The 17027-nt window shown below is 38.6% G+C and overlaps 1 protein-coding gene across 1 annotated transcript in view; it reads right to left on the bottom strand.

Annotated features, from left to right (window-relative positions):
* Positions 1–17027, bottom strand: part of ERICH6B (glutamate rich 6B) — a 186150-nt gene that overhangs the window by 115398 nt on the left and 53725 nt on the right. The window contains exon 3 of the mRNA XM_042781910.1: positions 12282–12418. Coding sequence (XP_042637844.1) covers positions 12282–12418 — 137 coding nt within the window. The remainder of the gene's footprint in view (positions 1–12281; positions 12419–17027) is intronic.

The raw sequence follows: 17027 nt of genomic DNA, 5'->3' as shown, positions 1-17027 counted from the left end.
AAAAAAAAAAAAGAAAAGAAAAAAAAGGCGTAGTGACTGTTGACCAAATTATTGGCAGTCTGAACCCACCAAACACAACATGGGAAAAAATATCTGGTGATCTGTTTCTGTGAAGATTAAGCCTATGGGAAACCCTATGGAGCATATCTATCTGTCACGTGGAGTTGCTGTGAATCAGAATCACCTCAATGTCACTTAACAGCACCATCATAGTGTTTGGTGCTGCCTGAGGGAGAACTAACAAGAGTAACAAATATCAAATCCAGCAGGTTGTAAGTATTAAAATGCTATTAGGTAAAAACATTATGAATCAAAATAAATATATTGTGATGTCTTCATAGCACTATTTGCCACTGAGCAGAATTCTTCATTAGGAAGGTCTTATGTTCTAAAGAAATAAAAAGAGCCTCATTACAAGGCAAGTTCACTCTATAGCATGTTCAGTGACAGCTAGATAGTAATGTAGGTTGTACTCCTTCCTTCTAGCACCTTCCTTCTTGTGAGATCAAAAGAGAATTTTTACACCTTACAATTGCACAGTGTGGGAGAGCTTTCAAAGCATTTTCAGATATGTTATTTCTTTTCATTATCACAACCACACTGTGAAGAAAGGTGTTTTTACACAAGGGAAACTGAAACTTAGAGAAGGTAAGTGACATGCCCAGGGTCGTGGGTCCCAGGATCTTCTGACTGATGCTGCAGCAGTTTACACCCATGTTTAGAACTGCCCTGTGAAGTCAGTCAGACGTGCATATTAATTATTCAGTGGCAATTGATGCTCCACTAAGATTAAAGCTCACATAATTTTGTAGGATATTCCTGTAAACCATGGGTAAAACCATCCCTTTAAAGAAGCAAGAGGCACAGGGTCATGAGTCTTACTCTAACCTGATTTACCCAGGACAGTGGGAGTCTCTGAGGTTGATCTGCCTGACATAGTAGCTGGGTGGGGGGTACAGAACTCTTCACACCCTAGTTCATGGAATCTTCTCTTGTCTTTTTGTTATGATCATTTCAAAATGAGGGAGTATGGCCATGTAGGGGAAAAAAAAACCCAAAGTCACTGCCATCGAGTTGATTCTGACTCATAGTAACGCCTTTGGGTTTCTGAGGTAGTCAATATTTATGGAAGTAGATTGCCAGTCTTCCTTCCTCAGAGTGTCTGGTGGGTTTGAACCGCTAGCCTTCTGGTTAGCAGTCAAATGCCTTAGGCACTATACCACCAGAACTCCTTGTGGCCAAGTAGAGGAGTAAAAGTATATGGTATAATAGCTAATACTTTCATAGGTTTAAAATATTGTATCCGACATAGCTTATATTGCTTTACAGAAGTTAACTCTTTTAGTCTTTTGTTATCCCTAATCTCCTTAAAATCTTGAAAAGCAAAGATGTCACTTTGATGACTAAGTTGCATCTAACCCAAACCATGTTTTCCATCACCTCATAAGCATAAGGAAACTGGATAATGAAAATGGAAGAGTAAAAAAAACAAATAAAAATAAAATAAAATAAAATTGATGCATTTGAATTATGGTTTTGGTGAAAAATACTGAATGAACAAATCTATCTTGAAGGACATACAGCCAAAATGTTCCTTAGAAGAGGTGATGATGAGACTTTGCCTTACTTTGGACATGTCATTAGAAGACACCAATCCCTGGAGAAGGACATCATGCTTGGTAAAGCGGAGGGTCAGTGAAAAACAGGCATGCCTTCCATGAGATGGATTGACACAGTGGCTGTAACAATGGGCTCAAACATAGCAAGGATTGTGAGAATGGTGGAGGACTGGGCAACATTTCATTCTGTTATATACGGGGTTGCTATGAGTGTGAGCTGACTTGATGGCACTCAACAACACAATGTTGTTATCTCAAGGGTCACTGGTTTGCGGGAACAATTGGTGCTCAACTACTAACTGAAAGAGTGGCAGTTTGATCCTGCCCAGTGGTGCCATGGATAAAAGGCCTGATGATCTGCTTCCATAAAAATTAGAAAACCTTACAGAGCAATTCTACTCTGTAACACATGGAGTCCCTATGAGTCAGAATTGACTTGATGGCAATGTGTTTGGTTTTCTTGCTATCTTTAATTTACAGTTAAAACCAAGACACAGAAGTTAAATGACTCATCTAAACTCAAGCAACTAGTAAGTGGGGGAGCTGTCCTTCAAACCCAAGCAGTCAGGCTCATGAGAGTGAAAGTAAAAAGGGCTTTTGGGTGATGGACACCTATCTGCTACTCAGGAGCCAGATGAGTAGCACTCATGCTGCTCTTTTCCCTCCTGATCCCATGGCAGATGTTGCTGGCGCCTGCTGAGCCCCAACAAGTCCTCATAATTCTGCTCCACAAAGTGCTCCTCTATTAACCTCTGGCAATTAATCCAGTGACAAGAGAGATGGAAGCCCATTTATCTTCTCTTAGGGTTCATTGTGTAGATATCAATTAATTCAGAAAGTTGTTTTTAAAATAAGTGTGCATATCTTAGGGAAGGCAGAATGATCTCTTGATTCTATGTACATTTACAGAGCATATGCTAAGGGTCAGGAAAGCATGCTTTTTAGACATTGAGGTTCAAAACATGGGGTAAACAAAGTTATATCTGAAAGTTGTTGGGAACGCATCCTACATAAAGAAATCTTGATGTTAATTCTTATGAAAAGTTTAGAGTCCTCTTGTAAACCTCTTCTTACTCAAATTATTTTGTACAGTCTGAACTGGTATCCTGAGTTTTCATAGTACTAAACATATTTCCATGTGCCTTGAAAGGCATTTTAGCATTCACCTAGTTTTTTCAGTGCCTGTTCTCATTTTTTTCTTTTTGCTACTAGTACATTTATTATTGAAGCTTTTGCTTTGTACACAGTTCCAGACAGCATTGCATTTGTCCTACTCTAGCGGGGAATGTATTTACAAAGATCCAGTGCATAGCATGGACATGTTAAGAGTGCTTGATGCATACTGTGCAAGAGAAAAGCCAGAGTGCTATTTTTCAGTATTAGATTTGGTACATGAACAGAAGGGATGTTAGGATTCTGAGAGAGAGCTTAGTGATAGAGGCCCGTGGAAAAGCGAATGCCCCAACAACAAAGGAACGATCTCTCCAGCACAATTACTAAACCTCCATGAGGGTAGTAGGGACTTGGGGTGATACATCTGAATTGATGGAGAGTGATGTACAGATAAAACACAGTTTTAGGATGTAAGTTGTGTGCAATCAAATTGGAATTTTAAAACTAAAGCTGCCTGGGATGCTTGCAGTTGGTAGTGCAACTGGACCCAGAAAGATAATTTAGTTCTACTTCTAGGTCAACATTAAGATTCAGATGATCAGCGTTCTTAGATTTTTGTGTCTAATTGCATGTGACCATGCAGTCCTGATATCCAGGGAAGACATGGACCTATGAATGAAGGTGTATTACCCACTTTAGTTTTTTTTTCTCTTTTATTATTATTATTTTTGCAGTGTTCGCTCCCCTCTCTGCCCACCCCTCGTAACCAACAAAGAAAATTTCCCTCCATATATAAACCTTTCCTTGACTTTTCACAATAATGAACTAATACTATATTTGTCCTTCTGTGATTGACTTATTTCACTCAGAATAATGTCTCCCAAGTTCATCCACACTATGCGGTGTTTTGCAGATTCTACATTACTCTATAATGTTGTATGGTATTCCATTGCCTGTATGTACCATAGTTTGGTTATTCATTCTTCTGTTGATGGGGACCTAGGTTGTTTCCATCTTTTTCCTATAGTAAATAGTTCTGTGATGAACATGAGTGTGCATATATCTGTTCTTGTCCTGGCTCTCACTTTAGGATATATACCTAGTAATGGAATTGCTAGGTCAAATGGTATTTCTAATCCCAACTTTTTAAGGAATCACCATACTATTTCCACAGTGGTTGTAACATTTTACAGTCCCACCAGGAGTGTATGAGAGTCCCAATCTCTTCACATCCTCACTAGCATTTGTTATTTTATGTCTTGTTGAACTTTATTACTAGTGCTGGGGCAAGATGGTATCTCAATGTTGTTTTGATTTGCATTGCTCTAATGGCTAATGATCATGAGTATTTCTTCATATGTTTGTTGGCTGTCTGAATAGCCTCTTTGGTGAAGTGTCTATTCCTGTCTTCTGCCCATTTAAAAATTGGATTATTTGTCTTTTTGTTTTTGAGGTGTTGGGGTTTTCTATCAATTTTAGATATAAATCCCTTGTCAGATATGTCATTGCCAAACATTTTTTCCCAATCTGTAGGTTCTCTTTTTATTCTTTTGGAGAAGTCTTTGGAAGCACATAAAAATTTAATTTTTAGAAAGTCCCATTCATTTAGTTTATCTTTAGCTGTTTGTGTATTTTGGGTTATGCTTGACACTCTATTTATGTCATAAGTCAGGGCCCCTAAATGTGCCCTTATTTTTTCCTTGATGAACTGTATAGTTTTAGGTTTCACATTTAAGTCCTTGATCCATCTGGAGTTAGTTTTTGTGCATGGTGTGAGGTATGGATCTTGTTTCATTTTTCTGCAAATGTATATCCAGTTTTGCAGCACCAATTGTGAAAGAGACCATCTCTTCCCCATTTAATGGATTTTTAGCCTTTTGTCAAAAATTAGCTGACCATAGGTTGATGGATCTGTTTCTGGGTTCTGAATTCTGTTCCATTGGTCTATGTGTCTGTCATTGTACCAGTACCAGCCTGTTTTGACTACTGTGGCTGTACAGTAGGTTTTGAGATCCAGGAGTGTGAGACCTCCTACTTTGTTCTTCTTCTTCAATAGTACTTTGCTTATCTGAGGTCTCTTTCCTTTCCATATAAAGTTAGTGATTGGTTTTTCCATATCCTTAAAGAATGCTGATGGGGTCTGGATTGGGATTGCATTGAATGTATAGATTGCTTTGGGTAGAATTGATATTTTCATAATGTTCAATCTTTCTGTCCATGAGCATGGTATGTTCTTCCATTTGTGTAGATCTCTTATGGTTTCTTGAAGTAGCATTTTGTAATATTCTTTGTAAAAGTCTTTTGTGTCTTTAGTGAGACTTATTCCCAAGTATTTTATTTTTTTGGTAGCTATTGTAAATGATATTGATTTCCTTATTTCCTTCTCAGCAATCTCTTTACTGATGTAGAGGAATCCAACTGATTTTTGGATGTTGATCTTATATACCACCACGATGCTAAATCTCTCGATTAGTTCCAGTGGGTTTTTTTTTGCTGAGTCTCTTGGGTTTTCTATGTATAGGATCATATCATCAACAAATAGGGATAATTTTACTTCTTTCTTACCAATTTGGATGTCTTTGATTTCCCTTTCTTGACTTATTGCCCTGGTTAGCACTTCTAACACGTTGTTGAAAAGAAGTGGCAACAGACTGTATCCTTGTCTGGTTCCTGTTCACAAGGGGAATGGTTTCAGTCTCTCTCCATTGAGAATAATGTTGGCTGTTGGTTTTGCATATATGCCCTTTATTATGTTGAGGAATTTCCCTTCTATTCCTATTTTGCTGAGAGTTTTTCTTTTTCTTTCTTTTTAAATCAGGAATGGGTGTTGTATTTTAACAAATGCCTTTTCTGCATTGATTGATATGATCATGTGGTTCTTCTTTGTTTATTTATGTGTGGATGATGTTGATTGTTTATCTAATGTTAAACCATCCTTGCATATCTGGTGTGAACCTCACTTGGTCAAAATGTATTATTATTTTTTGTATGTTGTTGGAGTCTATTGGCTAGAATTTTGTTGAAGATTTTTGCTTCTACATTCATGAGGGATATTGGTCTGTAGTTTTCCTTTTAAGTTATGTCTTTGCCTGGTTTTGGTATCAAGGTTATGCTTGGTTCATAAAATGAATTTGGGAGGATTCCATCCTGTTCTATGTTCTGGAATAGTTTGAGTAGGATTGATGTTAGTTCTTCACTGAATGTTCAGTAGAATTCTCCAGTGAAACCGTCTAGATTAGGACGTTTTTTGTTGGTAAGTTTTTTTATGACCTTTTCAATTTTTTCTTTTGTTATGAGTCTGTTCAAATTTTCCACCTCAGTTTGTGTTAGTTTAGGTAACTAGTATGTTTCTAGAAATCTGTCCATTTCGTCTACAGTTGCAAATTTGTTGGAGTATAGTACTTCATAGTACCCTCATATTATCCTTTTTATTTCTGTTGGTTCTGTTGTGACATCACCCAATTCGTTTCTTATTCATGTTATGTGTATTCTCTCCCTCTTTTCCTTTGTTAAGTCTGCCAGTGGTTTGTAAATTTTATTAATCTTTTAAAAAAACCAACTTCTAGTCTTATTGATTTTTCCTATTGTCTTTCTATTTTCTGTTTCATTTTTTTCTGCTGGCATCTTTATTATTTCTTTTCTTCTGGTGACTGTTGCCCTTTTTCTAATTTTTGGAGATGTTGGGTTAAGGTGTTGATTTGGATCTTTCTTTCTCTTTTTAGGTGTGCATTTATTGCTATAAATTCATCTCTAATCACTGCTTTTGCTGTGTCCCAAAGATTTTGGTATGTTGTGTTTTCATTTTTGTTTGATTCAAGGAATTTTTTAATTTCATTTTTTATTTCTTCTATTACCTAGTCATTTTCAAGGAGGGTGTTACTCAGTTTCCATGTTTTGCTCTTTTTCCGTTGATCTCCCCACTGTGGTTTTTAATTATATAGCATTGATCTGAGAAGATGCTTTGCAGTATTTCAATGTTTTAAAATTTATTAAGGCTTGCTTTGTGGCCTAACTTATGGTCTATCCTGGAGAATGTTCCATGTGCACTGGAAAAGAATGTATATTGTGCTGTTGTTGGGTGAAGTGCTCTGTAATGTTTATAAGGTCAAGTTGGTGGATTGTATTGTTTAGCTCTTCTGCATCTTTGTTGAATTTCTTTCCAGTTGTTTTATCTTTGATTGAAAGTAGTGTATTAAAGACTCCTATTATGACTGTGGAGTCATGTATTTGTCTTTTCAATTCTGTTAAAATCTGACTTATGTATTTTGGGGCTTTTTCATTGGGTGCACAGATATTTATTATAGCTATGTCCTCTTGTTCAATTGATCTTTTAATCATTATATAATGTTCTTCCTGGGAGCTCTGGTAGTGTAGTGCCTAAGGCATTTGACTACCAACCAGAAGGCTGGGGGTTCAAACCCACCAGCCAATCCTCGGAAGGAAGTTTGGGAAATCTACTTCTGTAGTAATACCACCTTGGAAACCCAAGGAGGGGTTGTTATGAGTTGGATCGAATTCGACGGCAGCAAGTTTGACTGGTTTTTTGGAATGTCCTTCCCTCTCTCATGGTGGTTTTTGTCTTAAAGTCAATTTTATCGGAATATTGCCACTTCTGCTCTTTTATGGTTGCCATTTGTTTGATATATCTTTTTTCAACCTTTGAGTTTTAGTTTATTTTTGTCTTTGTCTCTAAGATATGTCTCTTGTACATAGCATATTGATGGATTATATTTTCTTTTCCAGTCTTCAGGTCTCCATCTCTAGAGTGGTGCATTTAATCCATTTACATTCAGTGTAATTATGGACAAGCATGAATTTGTTGCTGTTTTTTTTTTTTTTTTTTTTGTGAGTGTGTGTGGTGTTTCTGATTTCTTTGTTCCATATAATCTTCTGTGCTGAGCTTGTTTTGTTCATGAATCATATTATCCTTCCTTCCTTCATTGCTATTGTTTTAGTATCTGCTAAATATTTGTGACTTGTTCTCTTTTTTATATTGATGTGAAAGTTTATCATTTTTCTATTATCCACTTGTGCAAACAGCACAAGGAGGCAACTGACAAATATTAAGACTCAACTTAAGGAAATGTTGCCAATACTGGGAAAATGTTAGCTCTTGGAGGAGGGAATTCACTCCAAAGTCAATTACTCACAAGCAGAGTCAGCTGAGTCATTCCAGGGGGGCAAATGGACACCTTGGGGATGAAATAGTGTCTGTTGACCTAGAGACAGATTGCAGGGATGTATTCTAGGGGATGGAGTCACTGGGTGGTGCCAATGGTTAAGTGCTTGGGTATTAACCAAAAGGTTGATGATTTGAATCCACCCAGAGGCATCTTGTAAGAAAGGCCTGGTGATATACTTCTAAAAGATCATTCATTGAACACCTTATGGAGCATAGCCCTACTCTGACACACATGTGGTCATCATAAGATGGAACCAACTCTGTGGCAACTTTTTTTTTTTTTTTAATTCTAGGAAATCATTAGAAATCACAGATAAAATTTAGCCCTAACTATGCTCACCAAAGGGCTGTTTCAAAAGTAACAAAAAATATCAGAAGCAATAAATGACATGGAGTTGTCGTTGTTGTCAGGTACTGTCAAGTTGGCTTCAACACATAGTGACTCTATGTACAACAGAACAAAACACTGCCTACTCCAGGGCCATCCTCATAATCCTTGTTATGCTTGAGCTTATTGTTGCAGCCACTGAGTCAATTCATCTTGTTGAGGGACTTCCTGTTTTTGCTGACCCTCTACTTTACCCAGCGTGATATCTTTCCCCAGGGAATGGTCCCTTCTGACTACAATACCAAAGTAGGTAAGATGAAGTCTGGCCATTTTCTCTTCTAAGGAGTATTCCAGCTGAACTTCTCCCAGGACACATTTGTTTGTTGTTTTGGCAATCTGTGGTATTTTCATTGTTCTTCACCAACACCACAATTCAAGGGCATCAACTCTTCTTCAGTCTTTCTTATTCATCGTCCAGCTTTCACATGCATGTAAGGTGATTGAAAATACCATGGCTTGGGTTAGGTGCACCTTAGTATTCAAAGTGACATCCTTGCTTCTTAACACTTTAAAGAGGTTTTTTGCAGCAGATTTTCTCAGTGCAATACAGCATTTGATTTCATGACTGCTGCTTCCACAGATATTGACTATGGATCCAAGTAAAATGAAATCCCTGACAACTTCAATCTTTTCCCCATTTATCATGATATTGCTTATTGGTCCAGTTGTGAGGATTTTTGTTTTATTTATTTTGATGTATAATCCATACTGAAGACTGTAATTGTTAATCTTCAAGTTGATACTTCAAGTCATCTTCACTTTCAGAAAGAAGGTTGTGTCACCTGCCTATCACAAGTTGTTAATGAGTCTTCCTCCAATCCTGATGCTGTGTTCTTCTTCATATAGTCCAGTTTCTCAGATTATTTGCTCAGCATATAAATTGAATAAATATAGTGAAAGGATGCCACCCTGACACACACCCTTCCTGATTTTAAACCATGCAGTATCCCCTTGTCCTGTTCAAATGACTGCCTCTTGGTCTATGGACAGGTTCCTCATGAGCACAATTAAGAGTTGGAATTCTCATTCTTCCCAATATTATCTATAATTTGTTATGATGCACACAATCGAATGCCTTCATATAGTCAATAAAACACAGGTAAATATCTTTCTGTTATTCTTTGCTTTCATCCAAGAGCCATCTGACATCAGCAGTGCTATTCCTCTTTCCACGTCCTCTTCTGAATCCATCTTGAATTTCTGGAATTTCCCTGTCAGTACTGCTACAACAATTTTTGAATTATCTTCAGCAAAATTTTAATTGTGTGTGATATTAATTATATTGTTAAGTAATTTTCACATTCTGTGGGATTACCTTTCTTTGGAATGGGCACAAATATTGACGTCTTCTAATCGGTTGGCCAGATAGCTGTCTTCCATATTTCTTGGCATAAACAAGTAAGTGTCTCTGCATTGCATCCATTTATTGAAATATCTCAATGGGTATTCTGGCAACTTCTGGAGCCTTTTGTTTTGTTTTGCCAGATCCTTCAGTGCAGCTTGGACTTCTTCCTTCAATACCAATGGTTCTTGATCACATGCTACCTCCTGAAATAGCTGAACATCGACCAATTCCTTTTGGTACAATGATTCTGTGTATTCCTTCTATCTTCTTTGGATGCTTCCGGCATCATTCAACATTTTCCCCACAGAATCCTTCAATATTGCATCTCAAGGCTTGAATTTTCTCCTTCAGTTCTTTTCACTTGAAAAATGTCCAGAATGTTCTTCCCTTTTGGTTTTGTAACTCCAGGTCTCTGCATGTTTCATTATGGTACTTTATTTTGTCTTCTTGAGCTGCCCTTTGAAATCTTCTGTTCAGCTTTTTTATTTTGTCGTTCTTCCATGTGCTTTAGTTACTCTCCTTTCAAGAACAAATTTCAGAGGCACTTCCAACATCTATTTTGGTCTTTTCTTCTTTTCCTGTCTTTTTAAAGACCTTTTACTTTCTTCATGTATGATGTCCTTGATGTCATCCCACAACTCATCTGGTCTTTGGTCATTGGTGTTCAATTTGTCAAAGCTATTCTTCAGATGGTCTCTAAATTCAGGTAGAATATAATCAAGGTTGTATCTTGGCTCTTGTGGATTTGTTTTAATTTTCTTTAGCTTCAACTTCAGTTTGCATATAAGCAGTTGATGGTCTGTTCCACAGTCAACTTCCAGTCTAGTTTTGACTGAACATATTGAGTTCCTCCATTGCTCTTTCCCTAGATGCAGTACATTCTGATTTCTGTGTATTCTATATGGTGCGGTCCACATGGACAGCCACTGTTTATGTTGTTGAGAAAAAGCATTTGCAGCAAATAAGTCATTGGTCTTGCAATATTATATCATAAGATCTCTGGCATAATTTTTATCCCCAAGATGATATTTTTCCATTACTGACACTTCTTTGTTTCCAACTTTTGCATTCCAATCACAAGCAATTTAATTTCAGACTGCAGAAGCTGGTACAAACCTTCAATTTCTTCATCTTTGGCTTTAGTGGTTGCTTGGTAAATTTAAATAATGGTGGCATTAACTGGTCTTCCTCCTAAAAAAAAAAAAAAAACCACAAAAAAACCATAATCACTGCCATCGAGTTGGATCTGACTCATAGCAACCCCTCCTTGGGTTTCCGAGGCCATGTCACTACGGAAGTAGATTGCCCAATCTTCCTTCCAAGGAGTGGCTGGTGGGTTTGAACCCTTTGGTTAGTGGTCAAATGCCTCAGACACTATGCCACACAGAGCTCCTAGTTGTAAGTATATTATCATTAGTGACAGCATCATACTTCAGGATAGATCTTGAAACATTCTTTGTTATGATGAATGCAATGCCATTCATCTTCAATTTGTCAGTCCCAGTATAGAAGAAAAGTATGAAACATCAATATAATGCAATAATACTGTGCAGCCATTAAGTGAATTTGTAGAAAATTCAAGGGCATGATATGATACTCATGTAAGTATACCATATTTATATATAATTATAATATATAAAAGGAGCTCTGGTGACACAATGGGTAAGCACTCAGCTACTAACAAAAGGCCAATAGTTTGAACCCACCCAGCAGCTTCACAGGAAAAAAGACCTGGTGATCTACTCCTGTAAAGATTATAGCTTAGAAAAACCTATGTGGGCAGTTGTCCTCTGTCACATACGGTCTCCATGAGTTGAAATCAACTAGATGGCAGCCAACAAAAACAACATCCCACAATATATAAATATATAAGTGAATGTACTTTAAAGAGCAGGTCACAATTAGTATGTAAAGTATGAATCTTTTACAAAAAGCATATTTATGTACATTTTAAGTCTGGGGAGGATATAACCAAAGTGTGAAAAGTGGTGATCATCTCTGGGTGGTAGTGATTTGTGCTTTCATCTTTTGCTTACATATATTTTCTAAAATATCCACAATGTACACATATCACCTGTGTAATAAGAAAATGAAAATTTTAAAAATGATGGGGTGCTTGTTTGTTTGTTTTGTCTATATAAAAGGGAGTTTTGTGCTCATCATGTTTCCTAGTCTGCTCTGTGGGCACAGTGCTTTGGGGCATGGTTATAGCTGAGTGTTGAACTTGATCAGCAATGATTCATCCTGTCTCTCAGCTCCATGAGGTAGGGTTGATAATTTGAGCTTTGGTTTTGCTACAGATTTATTGCTTTTCCTTGGCATTGTGGTGAACTAGAGCTACCATCCTTTTGTTGGTCCTCCTCCAGATAACTCACCATCTTCCAGCTACTCTTCTTCATCTAGATACTCTAACCCTTCCAGATATTTTCCCTCCAGGTTCCCTCCCCTATAGATACTCACTGTCTTCCAGAAGCTCTTCATATATATGTAGATACAGTTCTTTTCCTTCTAGATATTTTCTCTCCAGAGGAAATACTGTTTCATATTCATACTTACCTATTTCTGCATAATTTTATCTCTCCAGATCCATTTCTTCTAGATACTATTCCTCCTCAGGAAATTTTTCTCACAAACATTCTTTCTGAAAAGTCTCCTCGTCTAGTTTTATTTCATCATCCTCACCCTCTGAAAAGAAGGTGTGTGTGGAGTTTTGGGAAGTTGTGGGTGGATGAGAGGATGATGCTCCTGACCACTTTCTTTTAGCAGATGTGCTGAGGAAGCAGTTAGCAGAGGAAAACCTTCAGTAGCAGGCAAAGTCACTTGATCATCTTGGTAACCAAGACAGAAAGGAATAAAATTCCATTGTTGTTGTTGTTGTTGTTAAGTGCCGTCGAGTCATTTCTGACTCATAGCGACCCCATGCACAGCAGAACGAAACACTGCCTGATCCCGCGCCAGCCCCACAATCCCTGCTATACTTGAGCCCATCATCGCAGCCACCGTATCAATCCATCTCGTTGAAGGCCTCCCCCTCTTTAGTCGACCCTCCACCCTACCAAGCATGACATCCTTCTCCAGGGAATGGTCCCTTCTTACAACATGACCAAAATAGGTGAGACGAAGTCTGGCCATTCTTGCTTCCAAGGAGCATTCTGGCTGCACTTCCTCCAGGACAGATCTGTTAGTTCTTTTAGCAGTCCATGGTACTTTCAGCATTCTTTGCCAGCACCACAACTCAAAAGCATCAACTCTTCTTCGGTCTTCCTTATTCATTGTCCAGCTCTCACATGCATATGAGGCGATTGGAAATATCATGGCTTGTGTCAGGCGCACCTTAGTCCTCAAGGAGATATCCTTGCTCCTCAGCACTTGAAATAGTTCCTTCGCAGTTGACTTTCCCAATGCTACACGTCATCTAATGTCCTGACTGCTGCTTCCGTTGGCACCGATTGTAGAACCAAGCAACATGAATTCCTTGACAAGCTCAATCTTCTCTCCATTTATTGTGATGCTGCTCATTGGTCCAGTTGTGAGGATTTTTGTTTTCTTTATGTTGAGATGTAATCCATACTGCAGACTGTATTCTTCAACCTTCATCAGTAAAATTCCATTAGGTTTTGCTTATTCTAATCTTTGTTCACTCATTTCATTCAACAGCCTTTGGTGGGCCTTTTGAGTATGCATGTTGGTACATGGTGGCCCATGAAAAGGTACAAAAAAAGAAGAACGAGAGATGTTACCCTCAAGGACCTATTTGGGGAGACCACAATTGAAGGTAATGTCTTTGAAATTACTAAATATGGTGAAATAACTGAGAATGGCTGCAAAGTGAAGGAGTGCTTCAAAAACCCAACAAAACCCGCTGTCCTTGAGTCAAATCTGACTCATAGTGACCCTACAGGCAGGACAAAACAGTCCCATAGAGTTTCCAAGGTTGTAACTATTCATCACACCTTTCTACAGTGGAGCTGGTGGGTTTGAACTACCAAAAGGTTTTTTGTTTAACAGCTGAACTCTTTAACTACTGTGCCACCAGGGTTCTGAGGGGGCAATTATTAGAGAAGACTTTTCCTTATTCATGAAGAAATATTTATTACCATAATAAACAAGACAGAGGCTCTGTCATCTAAGAACTAGAAATCTGTGGAGAAAAAGTGACATAAACAGTTTCTAAATACAAAGTGGGGAGCTCTGGTGGCATAGTGCCTAATGCATTTGACTGCTAACCAGAAGACTGGTGGTTCAGACTCACAATCCACTCCTTGGAAGGAAGATGGGCAATCTACTCCATAGTGATATTGCCTTGGAAACCCAAGAAGGGGTTGCACAATGGACTAAGTATATGCAGGGTGTTATGGACATGGTGGTTGGGGATCTTGGTCAATTATAGCTCCTGTGGTTGGAGATTAATATACTGTGGTCTACCAGGAGAAGAAACAAATCAGTTTTAGAAGAAATAAATTAAGATGCTTTTTAGAAGAGAGGATGGCAAGACTTCAATTCACTTACTTTGAATTATGTTATCAAGAAAGATCAAACACTAGAAAAGGACATCATGGTTGGTAAAGTAGACAGTCAGCAAAAATGAGGGAAACCCTCTATGAGATGGATTGAAAATATAGCCGCAACAATGAGCTCAAACATACCAACAGTTATGAAGATGCTGCAAAACCAGATGACGTTTCATTTTATTATACTTAAGATTATCATGAGTCAGAGCCTACTTGATGGCAACTAATAACAAAAAGCTGGAGACCTGCCAGGCACATTCACATGTGCTGCCACTTCCATAGCAGCATGATGCACCATTAGTTCACCTGGCAAAATCTTATACTTTAATCCCCAGCTTTAACATTACTGTGAGTATCCTTGATTCCTGTAGAAAGTCCTCTATGCTCCATCCTATGCCCCACATGTACCTTTCATATTTTTTTCAAAGTCACCATTTTCTGTATTAAAGTAGTTTGCTTACATATCTGTCTTTCTCAAAGAATATGAACTTGTTGAAGATAGGGAAGTTTGATTCTTTTTAAAAAATAGATTTCAAATCTTTCTACTTCTCTCCACCTTGACTGCTCTGGATTACTGCAATATGCCTTTAACTGGTCTTCCTGCAACTACTGCTCCACCCTGCTAGTTATTCTCCATGAAGCCACCAGATTGTGCTTGTAAAAATCTAGATCAGATCATAAGGTCCCTTCCTCAAGAATCCCCCAATGGCTCCATTGTGTTTGGACTAAAATATAAACTCCATACTACATATTCCATGTCTGACATTATATCTTACCAGTCCCCACTCCATGTGGCCTCCTTTAGCTCCTTCAACTCTAGTCTATCAATCTTATCTAAAGTAGATCTATAACACATATCATGTTTCTAATTATGTAGCTATTTCTGTGTTTACTTGTTCAATTTGTCTCTCCCACTAGATCTTAAGTACCTTAATAACTGACATTATTGACCTGTTCCCCACTCTATCTCCAGTGGTTAGTGTGATGGCTGGTGCATAGTATCAGTTGCCATCGAGTTGATTCTGCCTAATGGAAACCCTAGGAACTCTGGTAGCATAGTGCCTAAGTCACTTGACTGCTAACCAGAAGGCTGGCTGTTCAAACCCACCAGCCGCTCCTCAGAAGGAAGATGGGGCAATCTACTTCTGTGGTGATACTGCCTCGGAAACCCAAGAAGGGCACATAACAACAAAAACAATGGAAACCCTATGTGTGCAGAGTATACTCCATGGATATTCAAAGGTGTGACCTTTTGGATGCAGATTGCCAGGGCTGTCTTCTGGAGTGCTTCTAGTTATGTTCAAATTGTCAATCTTTCAGTTTGCAGTCAAGTCCTTAACCATTTCTGCCACCCAGGGACTCCTGGCGCATAGATGCTCAGTAAATATTTGTTCAATGGATGAATGAAGACAGCTCTAGAATAGTACTTCCCAAATCTGTAAAATAAGAATATTTGTCCTAAACACTAGGTTAAATTGCAGAAGCTACCCACTGCAGAGGCAGCTGGCCTAGAATCCTTCTGTTGGCTCTAAGATCTTAGGAGATATATATCTCTTGGTTTACCTGACATTTTTCATAGCTCTCTGATTGAGAAGTTCTGGTCTAGAAAGCAGCCAGACCAGATGACCAGGATCACCTTTAGGCATACATATAACATGTCAGCAGAGGATGTGGTTATTCATAATAGGCAAATGGGTACATTCATCTACTCACAGGGTTGCTCAATCCAATCCAATCCCCTGCCATTGAGTAGATTCCAATTCACAGGGACCCTGTATGACAGAGTAGAACTGACCCATAGGGTGTCCAAGGCTGTAATCTTTACAGGACCAGACTGCCTCATCTTTCTCCCATGGAGTTCGAACTGCCAACTTTTGGTTAGTAGCTGAATGCCTTAACCACTGCCCTAGCAGGACTTCTTATACAGAAGTACTAGAGTCTTTAAATTATTGGGTTCCAAAAAAGATTAGTTTGGGGCAGTGTGGTGAACTTAGAGATACACTTCCCAAAAGAAGGACTTTCTGCCCAGATGCAGGGAGTGTGGTCAGCCGAAAGATCCAGCTGCCATCTCCTGCAGAGTGCCTCAGCTGTAGAGAGGAGCCTCCAAGAAATCATGCTCTTCTAGGGCGCACACATCTAGTGACTATGCATGCCAGAGGTATAAAAGCCCAGCCATCTAGGCCTGTGAGAGGCAATGTTCACTCCAGAGCTTTTTACCAGATTGGCCAAAGCTTGCCAGCCTGTTTTACAGAAACATCTCCCTCTGCCCAATCCAGCTTCCTCCCTCACAGGTGTTGATCCCTAATAACTGATCTCAACAATTTGCATCTTAGAGTCTATTTAAAGAGAACCTACCCTTCCACAGGAAGCTTCACAAAATATAGATCTGGGAAAGAAACGATTACAAGATTTGTAAAGAGATTATGGAGCAGCTTGATGGTTTAGAAGGGTGACAGTGTGTGTGTGGGGAGTGTGTGTGTGTGTGTGTATGTATGTATAAACAAATCTGTCTGGGACAGGGAAAACTGGCCCAGCAGAGAGGTGACAAGGATAGTGAAGTGAAGGAGGAGGCAGCTGGTCGAGAACTACAAAACCCATTGTTAGGAGTTCTGGGTTGGGTCTAGACTGAGGAAGTGATGATTAGAGCAACTCTGGAACAAGAGGATTCTTGTTGTCATGTGCTGATCAGTTCAGAAATAGCAGAGGCTAGGAGTTTTGTGTGCAGTTAACTTGTCCTCTTATCCATCAGTTTATAGCTCTGTTGTCACAGGTATCTTTTTTTTTTTTTTAATTAGGATTTGGGTGAAGATTTACAGAGCAAATTCACTTTTCATACAGCAGTTCACATATACTTTGTCTCATGTCATTG

Source organism: Orycteropus afer, unplaced genomic scaffold, assembly GCF_000298275.1.
Source record: "Orycteropus afer afer isolate SDZICR_OR568_19922 unplaced genomic scaffold, OryAfe1.0 scaffold00194, whole genome shotgun sequence".
Taxonomy (NCBI): Eukaryota; Metazoa; Chordata; class Mammalia; order Tubulidentata; family Orycteropodidae; genus Orycteropus; species Orycteropus afer.
This window is presented reverse-complemented; position numbering and strand designations above follow the sequence as displayed.